Source organism: Vanessa cardui, chromosome 18 (assembly GCF_905220365.1).
Source record: "Vanessa cardui chromosome 18, ilVanCard2.1, whole genome shotgun sequence".
Taxonomy (NCBI): Eukaryota; Metazoa; Arthropoda; class Insecta; order Lepidoptera; family Nymphalidae; genus Vanessa; species Vanessa cardui.
Genome location: NC_061140.1, coordinates 10,148,729 through 10,163,099, shown reverse-complemented (window position 1 = coordinate 10,163,099; position 14,371 = coordinate 10,148,729). Strand labels below are relative to the sequence as shown.

The 14,371-nt window shown below is 30.0% G+C and overlaps 1 protein-coding gene across 1 annotated transcript in view; it reads left to right on the top strand.

The window, feature by feature from the left end:
- The window catches only part of LOC124537288 (putative phosphatidate phosphatase), a 105,157-nt gene that overhangs the window by 27,154 nt on the left and 63,632 nt on the right, over positions 1 to 14,371 (top strand). Inside the window, exon 2 of the mRNA XM_047114080.1 lies at positions 4,113 to 4,264. Within this exon, the coding sequence (XP_046970036.1) occupies positions 4,113 to 4,264 (152 nt within the window). The remainder of the gene's footprint in view (positions 1 to 4,112; positions 4,265 to 14,371) is intronic.

Here is a 14,371-nt window from a genome sequence, read left to right as displayed (position 1 = left end):
TTTCTTAGAAATTGTGCCACATGTGTATTCCACAAACCCGCATAGGAACAGCGTGGTGGAATATGTTCCAAACCTTCTCATCAAAGGGAGAGGAGGCCTTTAGTCCAGCAGTGGGAATTTACAGGCTGTTGTTGTTATAGCTTTATAAAATGTTTGTTTGTATATCTGATTTAAATATCGGTACAAATCATGAAGCATATCATTATTTTAATTATTGTAATTCGGGGCTCGATGTGATGTGATTATTCATAAATAATCTTTTGTAAATAAATTTACGCTCATGTGAGGTAAAATTAGTAAACATAACTAATATAAGAGAAGATCTAGGTCCTCTTAATCTCTTTAAAAGGTCAGTGACCTGTGTAATCGTTAAAGTGATTCATAATTCACAAGGTCATCCTCTTATCTCGATGGTGTAAGAAGCTGCCTCTTATTAATACCTTGCTTTGTCACGTGCATCAATACGTCACGTTATAACTTTAACGTTGACATTTAATAATAATAAATTATTATTCACGTAATACTATTAATAGTATTATGACAGTACCTGAATTCCTGTAATCCTAACTTTATATTATGAACATTTATATTATTGGTGGGTTTCTACGTATTAAATACTCAATCGATTATCATAAAATTTGGCGTAAATGTTTACAGAGGTACTGGGAAGGAGATGGTGTTGAAAATGACTTGAAGACCTCTAACACATATCTAGTGTACATTTAGGGGAAGATTTTTCTTTATAAAATAATTACTTTGATTTTTGTTAGAATTTCGTGCAAGCCCATATGGGCGATATGGTTTACCATTCACTCATTAAATATCATAACGTTGTATTTAGTATTGTTGTGTTCTAGTTTTAAGGTCGTAATCATAGGAACAAACGGCATAACATTTTTGGCGGCGCATTGACGATGTGAGGAATTGTTAATATTTGGAATAAAGATAATATCTTTAGGCACTAGTGATTTACTATCACGAGGTGCATTTGACCGCCCACCTTTATAGTCACACAAAAAAAATCATTATTATTATCATTTCAATATTACATTAGCGCATAACATGTATCTACAATTGAATAACTATATAAACGATTTGAATTATGTACAGTAATTGTTATATTATATATAAATATATAATTAATATATAAATAAAAAATGTGTCTTCTGAAATCTATATTTCAGTCCACAGCAACAGAAATTCACTCATATTAAGTGCTCACAGTAAAAGCTTCAGGCTTACTTTACATGCCACACTAACGATAATGGGGTGTTTGTTATTTTTAACCAAGATCAATAACAAAGAATCCCTTGCCGAAACGAATGTAATGATCGCTGGAAGAGCCGGAATCTGTTTGGACAACATTTTAATTTAAAAGGGTTACATTTTAATTTAAAGGTGCACTTTAGTTGTCAAATTTTCGTTGTATTATATGATATAGCTATAATATATCATCTTTATAATGATTTCCTAGTAACTTTGTATTTCGTTGAATTATAATTGCGTATTATATATGTATAGAGATGGTCCTTAGTTGTCTAATTAAAAAGTAGCATGAGCACGTCCTTCATTGAATTTCAAGCTTGTTTCATACAAAATTTGGCCATATTAAGTGCAGTGCATATCGTTATATAGCAACTGACAAACAGACTTACTTTTGCATGTGATAACAAAATGAAATGTACTCCATTGTGAATTGTTCGTAACATATTTATTTGGAAACTAGCTGACCGTCTTAGCTGAATATGCAATTCGAAGTGAAATTTGTGTATAATACAGCGAAACCTTGTCCGTAAGTTTTCAGAAAATATTGAATCGTTTGCGCACTTTTCTTTTCATAAGAATATTCACACTCAATATGTTAACAAGGATAATCAGCATTTTTTTATAGATAGTGCTTTTGTGTCTGTATTTATTTCATTGGTTAAAACAATATTCGTACATGCCCAAAAAGCCAAAAAAGCTACAGTTGACGTAACTATACAATAAAATAAAATAATTGTTATATTAATACATACATCAAAATTTTAAATGGCGTTTCATTGCGATTTAATTCTGCGTCATCGCGTCCCCTACCTGATGTTTTTTGTCCGTTCGTCCCGATGTTTGGAAAGGAAACAATCGAAACAATGGTTAATGTGTAGGGAATGGTATCAGTCTGCACCAATTTAAATTCCTTCTTGATGGCGAGCTGTTCATTTTAATAGTGTCTAACTTGGTGGCTTGATTTATTATCCGTGCTATTCGTTTGAACGGATTTTTTTAAGTGATTCTATTTTAGTTTGTAATGCTTAATGTCTTTTGTGTATAATTTTTAATTTGAGATCTTCTTTTGTTTATTAAGTTGTAAAATAGTTACAATATACAATAATGATTACGTATCCCATCTATTTAACACATATGAACATTATAAGACGTTTATTGTATAATACAAAAGGTGGTGTGGTGTTCATAATGATTAAAACATTGAATCAACCTTAAAAGTGCAGGAAATATTGCTAGATCTGCAAAAGACAAATAAGTGATTTAAGAGAAAAACAATTACTCATACATAGGTACAATTGCACAAACATACATATGAAATAATTTCTTAAGTTACCACTCGAAGGAGCTTTTTCTATTGATTCTATTAATCTGATCCATAAACAAACGGACAGCATAGCACTTGTATGAAGTGTATCTATATTTTTTTACATATATTTTTACATAGATTTTATATTTAGAGCTACGGATGTTTACAATGTTCACTGTTTACTACTACTACTACTGTCTACCCCAGATAACACATTAACACATTAAAAAATAAAAATCAATTTATTAAAATACATATTTTAATACTTGACAATTTCAATAATAATATTCTGAATATTAAGTTATCTCTCATCGTAATCAAATAAAGTGTCCTAATCACTGAACCAATCTCGCTCCTCATCATTATCATTACATAGTATAAAACAAAGTCGCTTACCGCTGTCTATGTATGCGTAGATCTTTTAAATTACGCAACGGATTTGGATGCGGTTTTTAATAGATAGAGTGATTCGAAAGGTTGTATACAATACCTGGACAATATAGTACCTAAATCAACAAGAAAATTTCTGTGGTATATTTAGTATCAGAAATGCACCCGTGCAAAGCCGGGTAACAAATGTAACTCATTAATTCACTAGGAAAGTATTTCTTTAATACAATTATGATATTAATCATCATCGGAAGTGACTCCTCAGTAAGTGAATAAAACATTATACTATCACTGAGATATCAGTAAAAACTCGTTTATTAAATACGCATTATAACTGGTATTAAACAGCTGTACGCTATAAAAAGCTCATTCCATGAAATAACGGCTGTGTCAATAAAATTATATATACGCACCCACTATGGCTCGATTTGACCGAGTTGTATATTTATTTTATCAATACTTTAAGTGATATATATAAAAGTATGATTTACAATGATTACTGGGTCATAAATATTAGTAGATGTTTTTTATAAATAAAGTGTCATTTTTTTTAATTGTAGAGTATTACAATTCTATATATATATATATATATTCTAAATGAGTATTACAATTCTTATATAAAGTATGGTAAAATATCACTTTTTTTTTCCGATACGACGATAGTTTTTTGTATTGAATACCATAGTTAATATAAGTGATTCCATGATTATTATTATTATACTTAAATTGAATTGAAATGTCCTATGTTGACAAGTTATATTAAAATATATTAATTTTGTCACACTCTTATATAATGTTTCATAATAATATATACTAAGAAGAGGGCACAAGATACTAATAATATAAACTATAAGCTTTTTGTCGGTGTATGTACAGGAATTGTGAAAATAAACAAAGTAAGCCCAAACTCGAGAGGGTTATTCATATGCTTTCCACTTACCACCTGGCTTCACCGTCCGATCAGCACGGTGTTATTACATAACTGAACTGTTATTCGAATATCGTTTTAATTATGTATATATGACAATTAAATATAGGTTAGAATCGAGTCACTAGATTTGTTCAATCGGTTATTGTTGGTTTTGTACAAGCGCGCCTAAATATGTTTATATATTGCAAATGTTTTAATTTATGTTTCGTCTTGTTTCAGTCGGTTTCCTGATCTTAGTGTTCTACCTATGGGGGACGCCGTATAAGCGTGGTTTCTTCTGCGACGATGAATCACTGAAACACCCCTACAAAGAATCGACCGTCACGAATTTGATGTTATATATCATTGGAATCGGCCTTCCAGTACTCACGGTAAGTTTTTTATTATTGAACTCCCATGACTTTGACTTTTCTCTATGATTTTTTTCTGTTTTCAATATAAAGCCTATAAATCTATGACTTTAGGAATAAGGTCTTCTCACTTTAGATCTCACATATATCCGGGTTGATAGACACGCATATGGCAGAATTTAATCAAGAAATAAATTATAAACACATTCAAATTCAGATTATAGAAAATGGAAATTTTAGTCTAACCTACCCTTTTAAACATTATGAATGAGTGAATGAATGATGATGACAATGAATAATATTATACGACCAATATTTGATGCATATTTGTATATAAATGGAAATCGTATGTGCTTTTCTAAAGTATCATTGAAAATATATATAATGTCACAACAACGCTAAATGTTCCAAAAGATTTAACAAATTATGAGTCCACTTATAAATTCCACATCACCAAAATAATTTCCATGATAACAAGGTGTGAATGACTATGAGAATTTCCTAGTCGATTCCTTGTCAATATTTACAGTCAATATGTTTGGTTGACTAATAGTTATTGTCGCTTTCCGCTCTCTGAATGTAAACTTTTCTTCAAATATTGTATTGACCGAAGCTTCAAAGAACTTACGCTGGGAATAATCTAGTGCGGAGCGAACTTCAAAGAATCGCGGCTGGGATTTTTTGGGTCCATTATGTTCAATATTTCTGTTATAATCCATTGGAAGATTGGTTCACTTGGCGGCATGTGTGCAAGCCTTTCTGAGTAGATAACATAGTATAGTATTTTCGCGTTCGAATATTTTAAACAGCGCCAATTATGTGCAGTAGTGATTACTTAGATTCAGGTGTTCCATTTACCCTGCTTTGTATACCATAACCAAATAGCGATTACGTATTAGCAAATGACAAATGGACTTATTATGACATGACATAAGGACAGACGTAGTGAAAATCATTAGCCCTTCCTTTGTCAAACTTACTGAAGCAATGTTTGTTCAATATCTCTATTTAGAAGCTAGGTATTTTGGAGTATCTTACGTTAATTGACTTTTAAAGCAAAGAAAGAATCACTGCATCTGTAGTTTATGTACTGTATAACTATACGATTACACATGGAACATTTTGATTTGAATTGCTACTGAATTCTACTGCGTAGTCATTAGTTCCTTCAACATTTAAGGTGGTTTACGTTTCATTTGTCACGTTATCTTTAATTTAAACGTACGTTAACGGGTGTTGGGTTCACGTTTGAACATGAGTTCCCATAAAGATTTCCCGCCCAGATAATATTTGTTTAATTAAAGCCTCACAGCTACCACAATCATTTACACGATCATTATCAAATCGTTAAAACATGGAAATGAATGTGTGTTATTTTTCCGATAGATCCTTATCATTTCCAATAAATTTCTTAACTGATAATTATGTGTTAAAGCGTCAGGTAGATTTCTTTTTTCTGCTTCTTCTTCTTTAATATATAATAATATTTGAAATACGAAAGTAACTCTGTTTGTTACGCTTCATGGACGAACCACTAAATCGAATTTGATGATATTTGGTAAAGCAAGCTTGAACTAAACAGAAAGATTGGCGATTTCTTTATATCTAACACTTAAAACGAACAGCTGAAATGCGATGCCGCGGGCAACGACTAGTCGAATATAACTATTAATGACTAAGATCAATGACCCCTTTTCTGTCAAATTATACTTTTTCAAATTGATGACTAACTACATTATTATTTTTTTATTATTTGAATAACCAACAAAGGAAATCATTATTACATTCATTTCATTATCAAACTATTAACAATGACTTAAATGTCCTTTTAATTATTAAGGCTATATAAAATATCAAGATTTAAATTTAAAAAAAGTTTAAAAAAGTTTTTTTAGTCACCATTGTTATTTGTATTATATCCATAGTCAAAGTAGAATCTAAATTTATAGGCGAACGGCGGCAAATGGCGGTTTTGTCATTATTAGAGATCATCATCCTCCTGCCCTTATCTCATTTGTCATTATTAGAGAAATATCTAGAAAAGGCGTTTATCATTATTGATTGATGCCAAATGATATGAGTTGATTTAATAAAAATGACGTATAAACATTTAAGTAACAGATAAGATATAGATAGATAGATAGATAAGTTACAGATACTTTTGAAATAACCATCTTTTATCTACAAATAGAATGTTTGTGATTTCAATTAGTATAACGATCTATATAACGGATTCTCATTAATATTATGATAAATAGCCCTTTCAGTTTACGAAACCAATAACCATTAATAACGAATGTTATGAAAATAGTGCTTCGGCTATTTTAAGATAATCTTTCACAATACGCTCTCAGCTAAGTTACGATAACAGAAAATCTTGTCCAAATAATGAAAGATGGTATTAATGTTATTACTGAAATTATTATAGAGTTCGATTCAGTTAGTACAAGGCAGCGGTGAGTCCGCTTAAAGGTGAAATGGTCTTTGAATTGTTCGAATGCTTAAACTTACTTTAAATTGCATTTTAAAAATATTTTTTTTACGATCGATACATTATTGAAGAAACTTTGTGCAATAGAGAAGAATAGCAAACTTTTATAAAAATCATAATTTTACTGACTTTGGCAACTCTACACATTCTTAGGAATTCTATTACTTAGGAAAAAGTAGAAAATTTTATTGTAATAGAGTCCTTTTCAATATTTATTAAAACAAGTTTTTTAGGCATAAATTTCACTTTTTTTCATTACCATGAAAAAACAAGGCTTCTGAAAAAGAAAAGCTTTATATAACTATTACGTTTCATGTACAGGTCAGTTGCCCATGAAAACTTGAGAGAGAAGAACCTCACCTTAAGTTTATTATGACATACTAAAATATTGATACATTAAATTAATGAATTTAGAACATCTAACTGATATTAGTTTATTTAATGAGCAAACAGGTTGTATATGCTCAAAAAGCTGGATAATCTTATTATTAATTATAAACAATTATTAAAAAAAAAAATCATATATTGAGATCAGCTTCCAATCAAATTAGCCTTACTAAATTCATCCGACTAAGGTATGGTATCATTGAATGACACTTTGGTATCATAAAATCCCACACAATACGACTTATGTTACCTTTATGTTATTAGTTAAAGCCTATATTGTCTACTTGTCACAATCGATGTCTCGGAATCGATATCTGTCGAACCATATCGATTACTTTATGCTTCTCTATTCCAATATTTGTCACATTAATTTTATCTATACCACAGAATTGAATCTTATCTTTATATATATAAAGTTTAAATTTCAAGTTCAATTGGTGAGTGTATCGGGAAATTATTGACGGGATCCTAAAAATAAATATCATATTTTATAATATGATTGGATGATTGCGACTAGTTGATTATTAGTGTGATACAATTTTGATTTTTAAACCAATGTTTATAAGGTTTAAAGTCTTTTGATGATATGTAACCAATAATATTGACAGTAGGCTGTATTATAAGTGCCAGGTGTCGAATTATTTGTATTGATCTGAAATGTACTCGATATTGGCCTAGTATTTAGAAGATATTTGAATGTTCGAAAAAAAAAAAACATTTTAGAAGATTAGATTTGCCTTTGTTTATAAATAAATTTATTATTATATAGTATATATTATGATATGTGTAGATAATCTTTACGGTAGTGCAAGGAAATTAAGCGTGGGCAGAACAAATACCACCCTGACTGTGACATACTGTTCTAATACATCTGTCCTTGTTTGTCCTATTAACCTATGTCTGTTAGACAGAGACGAACAAGCCTCTGTCTGTATAGGTTTTCTTTCACTTCATAAATAAAAAAAAATTTAATTAGAACCTTTTTGTGTTCCAAGAAATTTCGTAATAGTTTGTACGGATTTATGGTGTCTGATTATTCAAAACAGGTTCTATAGAGATATATTCTAACGGATGTTTGGGTAATAATTAACAGCTAAAATTATGTAATTTGTTAACTTAATACTTCTTATGACTTGGTATGATGACATACACAAATATATCAAATATTGTGTGTGAGTATTTCTCTGAAGTCAATTGCTGCCTTTTTATTCATCTTGTGCTGGGTTATAAAAGATAATATATTTCAATCAATAAATCATTTCAAAATATATGTGCTTTATTCACTTACACTTTCACTAACAGCTGTGTATTCTATAACAAGAACTCGATGTCATCGTAGAACACGAGCTTAAAATATCAGAATTTGTTATACGACTTTATTAAAATAATTATAAAAAATTATGACAAATCACTGTAAACTGGTTGTCAACATTTCGGGAGTGAAATACGGAGTGATTTCTTACAGGATAGCACTGCAGTTTTCAGTTGTCATTTAACAGAAATATATGAAATTATCCGACTCTGCAAGTTGTTAGTGTTACTCTTATTTACTATAATATCCATATAATATACATAGGAGCCAAGTAATATACTATCTAGATATGTAAAGCTACTAGATAGAATATTTAATTCAAATTATCACATACATGAATGTGTTTATAGCAGTTTGCCAATTTTGTAATAAACTCTTTGATCTCCTACGTAGCATCTCGATTTTACGATTGTCATAAAATTTTACCCGTAAGTAATGTTATGTTATTCTAGCTGTAAAAATAAAATTCCGTAAATCGTTCGTTTCTAGTGATAACATCTAATAATAATATCGTCGTTCGTGACTAATTTTCACATGTATATTTATCAGGGCAATTAAGCAGATGATTTAGTAGTATTTGAGCACTAAGAGCCCTGTAAATCTTAGAAATTTCTAAAATTATCATTTCCCACTTTTACCTTAGTCTAGGATTTCCGCTAAATGACCTAGATTGTCTAGGAATAATAATTATTATTACATTTATATTATAAAGTGCTTAACTTACATTTTAATGTTATAATTTTGATCTTGGAGTTGAGCAAAAAGTCTTATTAAAAGTATAAGGCCTTATTGCCTCCATCGATGACAGAAGGGCGGGTTGATATTTATCCAAAAGATCGGAATTGCGATTCAATGGGGAAAGAAGTGTAACTACGGGCACAAGGGACATAACATCCTAGTTCCCAGGGTTGTAGGCACATGTACGTTGTAAGGAATAGTTAATATTTCTTACAGCTTCATTGTCTATGAGTGATGGTGAACACTTACCATGAGGTGGCCTATATGATCGTCCACCAACCTATACCAAAAAAACAAAAAACGCATGCTAGGGATTCTCGCCACCATCTAACGTGGTCATGATTTATATAATACAGAGCATTGTTAATATTTTTCTTCATTATTTACTAGTTTTGTTTTGCTTTCCTCAAATTTTCATTCCTTCGTTACGATTCACGTGTTCAGCTTTCGATCGAAAACCAAATATAAATTTACATAATGTTATGTCAAATCTCATTCATGTAAACTTAATTGAATGAATAATTAATTCGTTATTTAATCAAACGGTTATTAAACGTAACGATCTGAACTAATACTTATTTAATCGAAATACTTAAGTCGACCGTAATCCCTTTACGTTGTAAGGTACGAACATTTTTTTGGCCTAAATTTTTAATTAAAAACTGATGAATATCATTGAATTGGTCGACGCGACGGATTAACTCGGTTGTTGAATTTCAATATTAAATCAAGTAGAAAAATTGTAATTAATCTGATATGTCACATATTTATATAAGATAGGTTATTGAGGATGCTCAAAATAAACCACAAATTGTTTCTCTGAAAATACAAAGTTATGTTTTTTTAACATGCCTTTACAGTATCATAACAATTATCATTAAACTATTACAATTATACTTTTATCTTACCTGAAAATACAAAGAAACGACATTTAAAGATCACTGATATCGCCTCCTCTATTATATATCTCTTTATTTATTATTTATAATATATCTCTTTATTTTCGTACAAAATCAAAGTTCAAAATAATCTAAACATTTTCTGTCATTCTGTCATTCAACCATCAAATGCGCGGCAAACTGGCTTTCAGTTACAGATTAAACACGCGCGGAGCGCAGCAAATTTGGGATAATGGAATGACATTTCATTACATTTATAATTCAACAAATAGTCGAGGCTTTTAGGGTGTTTGTTGGTTGACATGTGTTAGGTAAAAAAATAGCCTATGTCCGTTCTTGGTATTCATGTTTGGTTCATCTATACCAAAAAGTAATTATTATATCTTAGTATAATAATTACTTTTTGGTTTGAATTTTTGTCACTTTAAAAGAGAACGGATTATCTCGTGAACGGTCGTAATTATGGGAAAAATTTTGGTTGTCAAATTAGTAACTCTTAAAATTTTCTAATAAAAAATATTAAAGCACTTTTCCTCGCAAAACTAACCGTCTTTTAAATTAAGTTTCAGTTATCACGAAAAAAGCTAAGCGGGATTTTTTTTAAATGTAATTTTGTACGACTATTGACTATTATAATTTCGTATACATAAGTTTTAGTTTTTTGAAATAGCTTGGAGGCGATTTTATCAATCTCAAGGTGTGTATTAAAAATAATATATTTATCGGGCAGTCATTATACTTACTTAACAATTGGTTGGTAGGTAATTTATATCGCACAGGAATCACTAATACTGTCATCGTTCATCGTATAATTAACAATTAATATTTGCGAATCAAAGCGAGGATGACAACACGTCAAAATATTTACTCTTTAACCAGTATACAGTGTCACACCATTCATTTGTTTATTATTAGTTTTTCTGACATTATGAGAAGTTTCTAAATAGTGTCAAGTCGTTAGCTTTATCTAGTATTTTCATGTATCATTCATATGTCATTCAATTTGATGTTATTCATTGTTCTAGTTATTTGTCTTCTTTAAATCTTTTAGGGTGTTTGATGGTTGACATGTGTTAGGTAAAAAAATAGCCTATGTCCGTTCTTGGTATTCATGTTTGGTTCATACCAAATTTCATGAAATTAGTTTCAGGGGTTTGGTGGTGAAAGAGCTACAGAGACAGACAGACTTTCATATTTATAAAATTAATATAGAACGCTTACGCTTACTTACTTACATAGCCGAAACCCATGTTAAATTTAATTTTTGTGTAGAAATACGCTGGCATGCAGAATAGCCTATAAGCTACCAAGCGACGAAAGAATAAAGCTTAAGAAACCTTAGATTTGTATTCCTTGTATTTCGTTAATAGCTCAACTATGTTGCACTATACTAACAGTACTTGACTAATATATCTTTACAGTACACCACTATTCCCCTTAACTATTTATATACACTTTAACTTACTTCCAAAGTTCCGATAAAAGCTTCGTTGACGTTCAATATGCTATTTTCTTGGCAAATCCATAATCAATACCATAGATCATTCAAGCTGTCGAACAATTATATCGCGTCGATTCGATGTCAAATGCTATTTATTTAGCTCGTTTTATGTCCTAAGCTATTTTATATTTGTAACTTTATACATGCGCAAACGTAAAAATCTGACGTATTTATTAAATCGAAAGAGACGTATTTTGTTTTGACGTGTGACGTAAGACATGTTTATCGCTAGTCAGCCTATTAAACAATTCAATATTTATCTCAATTTATGAAAGGCCTAGTTAGTACGATGATGATAATTAATTGCAAATTCTTTAGCATTCGTAATTATCCATTTTGTGTGGCAGAGTTAATTCGAAATTACTTTTAAAAAATGGTAAAGTTGCGGTTGGTTTTATTAAAAGTATCACATTGAGCTTTATTGCGCAAACGACGTTTGCACGATTAAGAAACAGAATGGCGAGTTATGTGTAATCGTTTACTTTTTAATTAGCTTTTTAATCAATGTGAACTAATACAAGGTTACTGGTACGGTGTAAATACTAGACAAAGATTTTCTGTACAGAATCTAGACGAAGTTCAGTCGTTGCGGTCTAATTAACTATTTAATATGAAGCATTTCGAAACAATTATTTTCATGACGTTAACATCTGACACTGGAAATGTTAAGGTTTTGTAGCGTTCAACAAACACATTAGAGAACAATTATACGCTATAATTACTAAAGGATAACGAACACGTGTTTTATACTTATTTTCCTTATTTAAAGATAAAATTATATAGATTATATAACATATAGGTATATATACCTATATGTTATAGGTTTATCTATGTGTACTCCCAGGTGTGTGATTGTTATAAGATCGTCACGCTCTTAATAACAAACAATAGATTGTGTTATGGAAAATTCTTCTTGAATATAAATAATTTATATTTGCAGAAGTGTTAACATGTTTAATTGGTTACGCTTCACTCACTTTAACAATATAATTACGAGTTTAATGTTATATGTTTATAAATAAATTATATAAAATCTGTTTATCATAAGTGTATTTGCCATTTCGTTTGCGTGTAATGAAATTAAGATGTCTGAAAGAACTCGCTGAAAAAACTCGATTGAGGCTCGCGGAAAGATGTATTAGAATTAGCAACGAGAACGGACGGAACTCGCGTGTGATTAATTGTAATTTATAACAATCGTATATATTATTATTCAAAAATGTGTCAAAATTTAATATTTATGTTTACACATAAATCTTTTGTACGTGTGTATGTATAACTGTACTACTCATGAACGATTGGAGAGATGTCGATGTTTTTTCGTGGCCATCTGGAAGGCTTAGATGATAGATGAGAACCGATAGGTAGCGCTACAATCTTTTTATATATTTTTCTTTATTTCTCGCTAAAAATTATGGGATGGCACTACAGATAATAAAAGAGTATAAAGTCGGAACAAGTTTGCTTAAATTTATTTGTATATATGTACGGTCTACGCTGGTTTGTGGCTAACAATGTCTCATAGAATTTTACCTCTTCAGCAGCTATAAGTTTGTTTGTTTCGAAGAATATACAAGTATAGAAATTTCTATCAAAATTGATACTTATTTCTATAAACCCTTATTGAAATTCCAATTCTTATTTTTTGGAGTACACTTTTATGAAAATATAATTGCTGTTATAAAAATATAATTGTATGATCTATTGTTTTTTCAGATTAACAAATTATGAGGAAACTTTTTATTGTTTTTAGTTTTTGTACATTTTAACTGTATTAGTATTTACAAAACCATATTTTTTTCGGAGATCTTCTTAATTATTTCAACTATGTCATTTAAATTCTTTACAATTTATTGCTGTTCATATTATTTTTATCATTTATTTTGATATTCATGGCAGAAGGTCGTCCTTTCTTTATCTTCACCTTGACCGATAGAAATGTCTTGGCATGAGGCCAGTAATTCTGTTATTTTTAAGCCTACCGATTATGCTGGACATGATTTTACGCTACGCGAGCAATTGTTTACACTGATGCGGTTTATGTTTTGATAATGTTGCCAAATGTTCAGTCAATTTTATTGTATCGTTAGATTTTATTTATCGCTTCCAATATTTATGTTTTTTTTTTATTATCAACGTTTTCTACGCGTTTTATTTTTATTTTATGAAGGTATGGGTAATTATATTTTTTTTTATAGGACTCCTGTTTTTGCACTTGATTTTTTTTTAAATTATTCTGATAATTATATTATTGTTACAAGATAATTTGTAAAGACTGACCGTCATCTGTTATTATCGTTGAGTGAGGTAAATTTTTCGTCACAATATTTCACATTTGAGTTATTTATTTCGGCATTAGAGGCCAAGTCTGTTTCTATTGCCATTTTATACCAATAGCATAATGCGTGAGAAATGTATATATAATTCGTACCTAGAAGTTATATTTAAAATGTTATCAAATTAAAGTTATGATAATATGTTTTTTAGTCTGTCTATGTAAGTGTGTAACAGCACAAGATGTCGTCTAAACAAACAATACATCCGTATTTTACTTTTTAATATTTACCTCTCCGAGATAGTTTAACCTTTTTACACGTTGCTTACTCAGCGATAATGATCTCTTACCAAATATTTGTTTTCCATTAACGTGTTTGTCCATTGTTCGTATTGCCTCCGATAATATGGGTGAAAGTGTTCACTTATTATCAGCTATTAGAATTTATGTATTTTTTAACCAGAGCGCTCTGTATTTTTTTTTGATGTTACCGTCTTGGTTTGCTTTTTTTATTGTAATTAACGT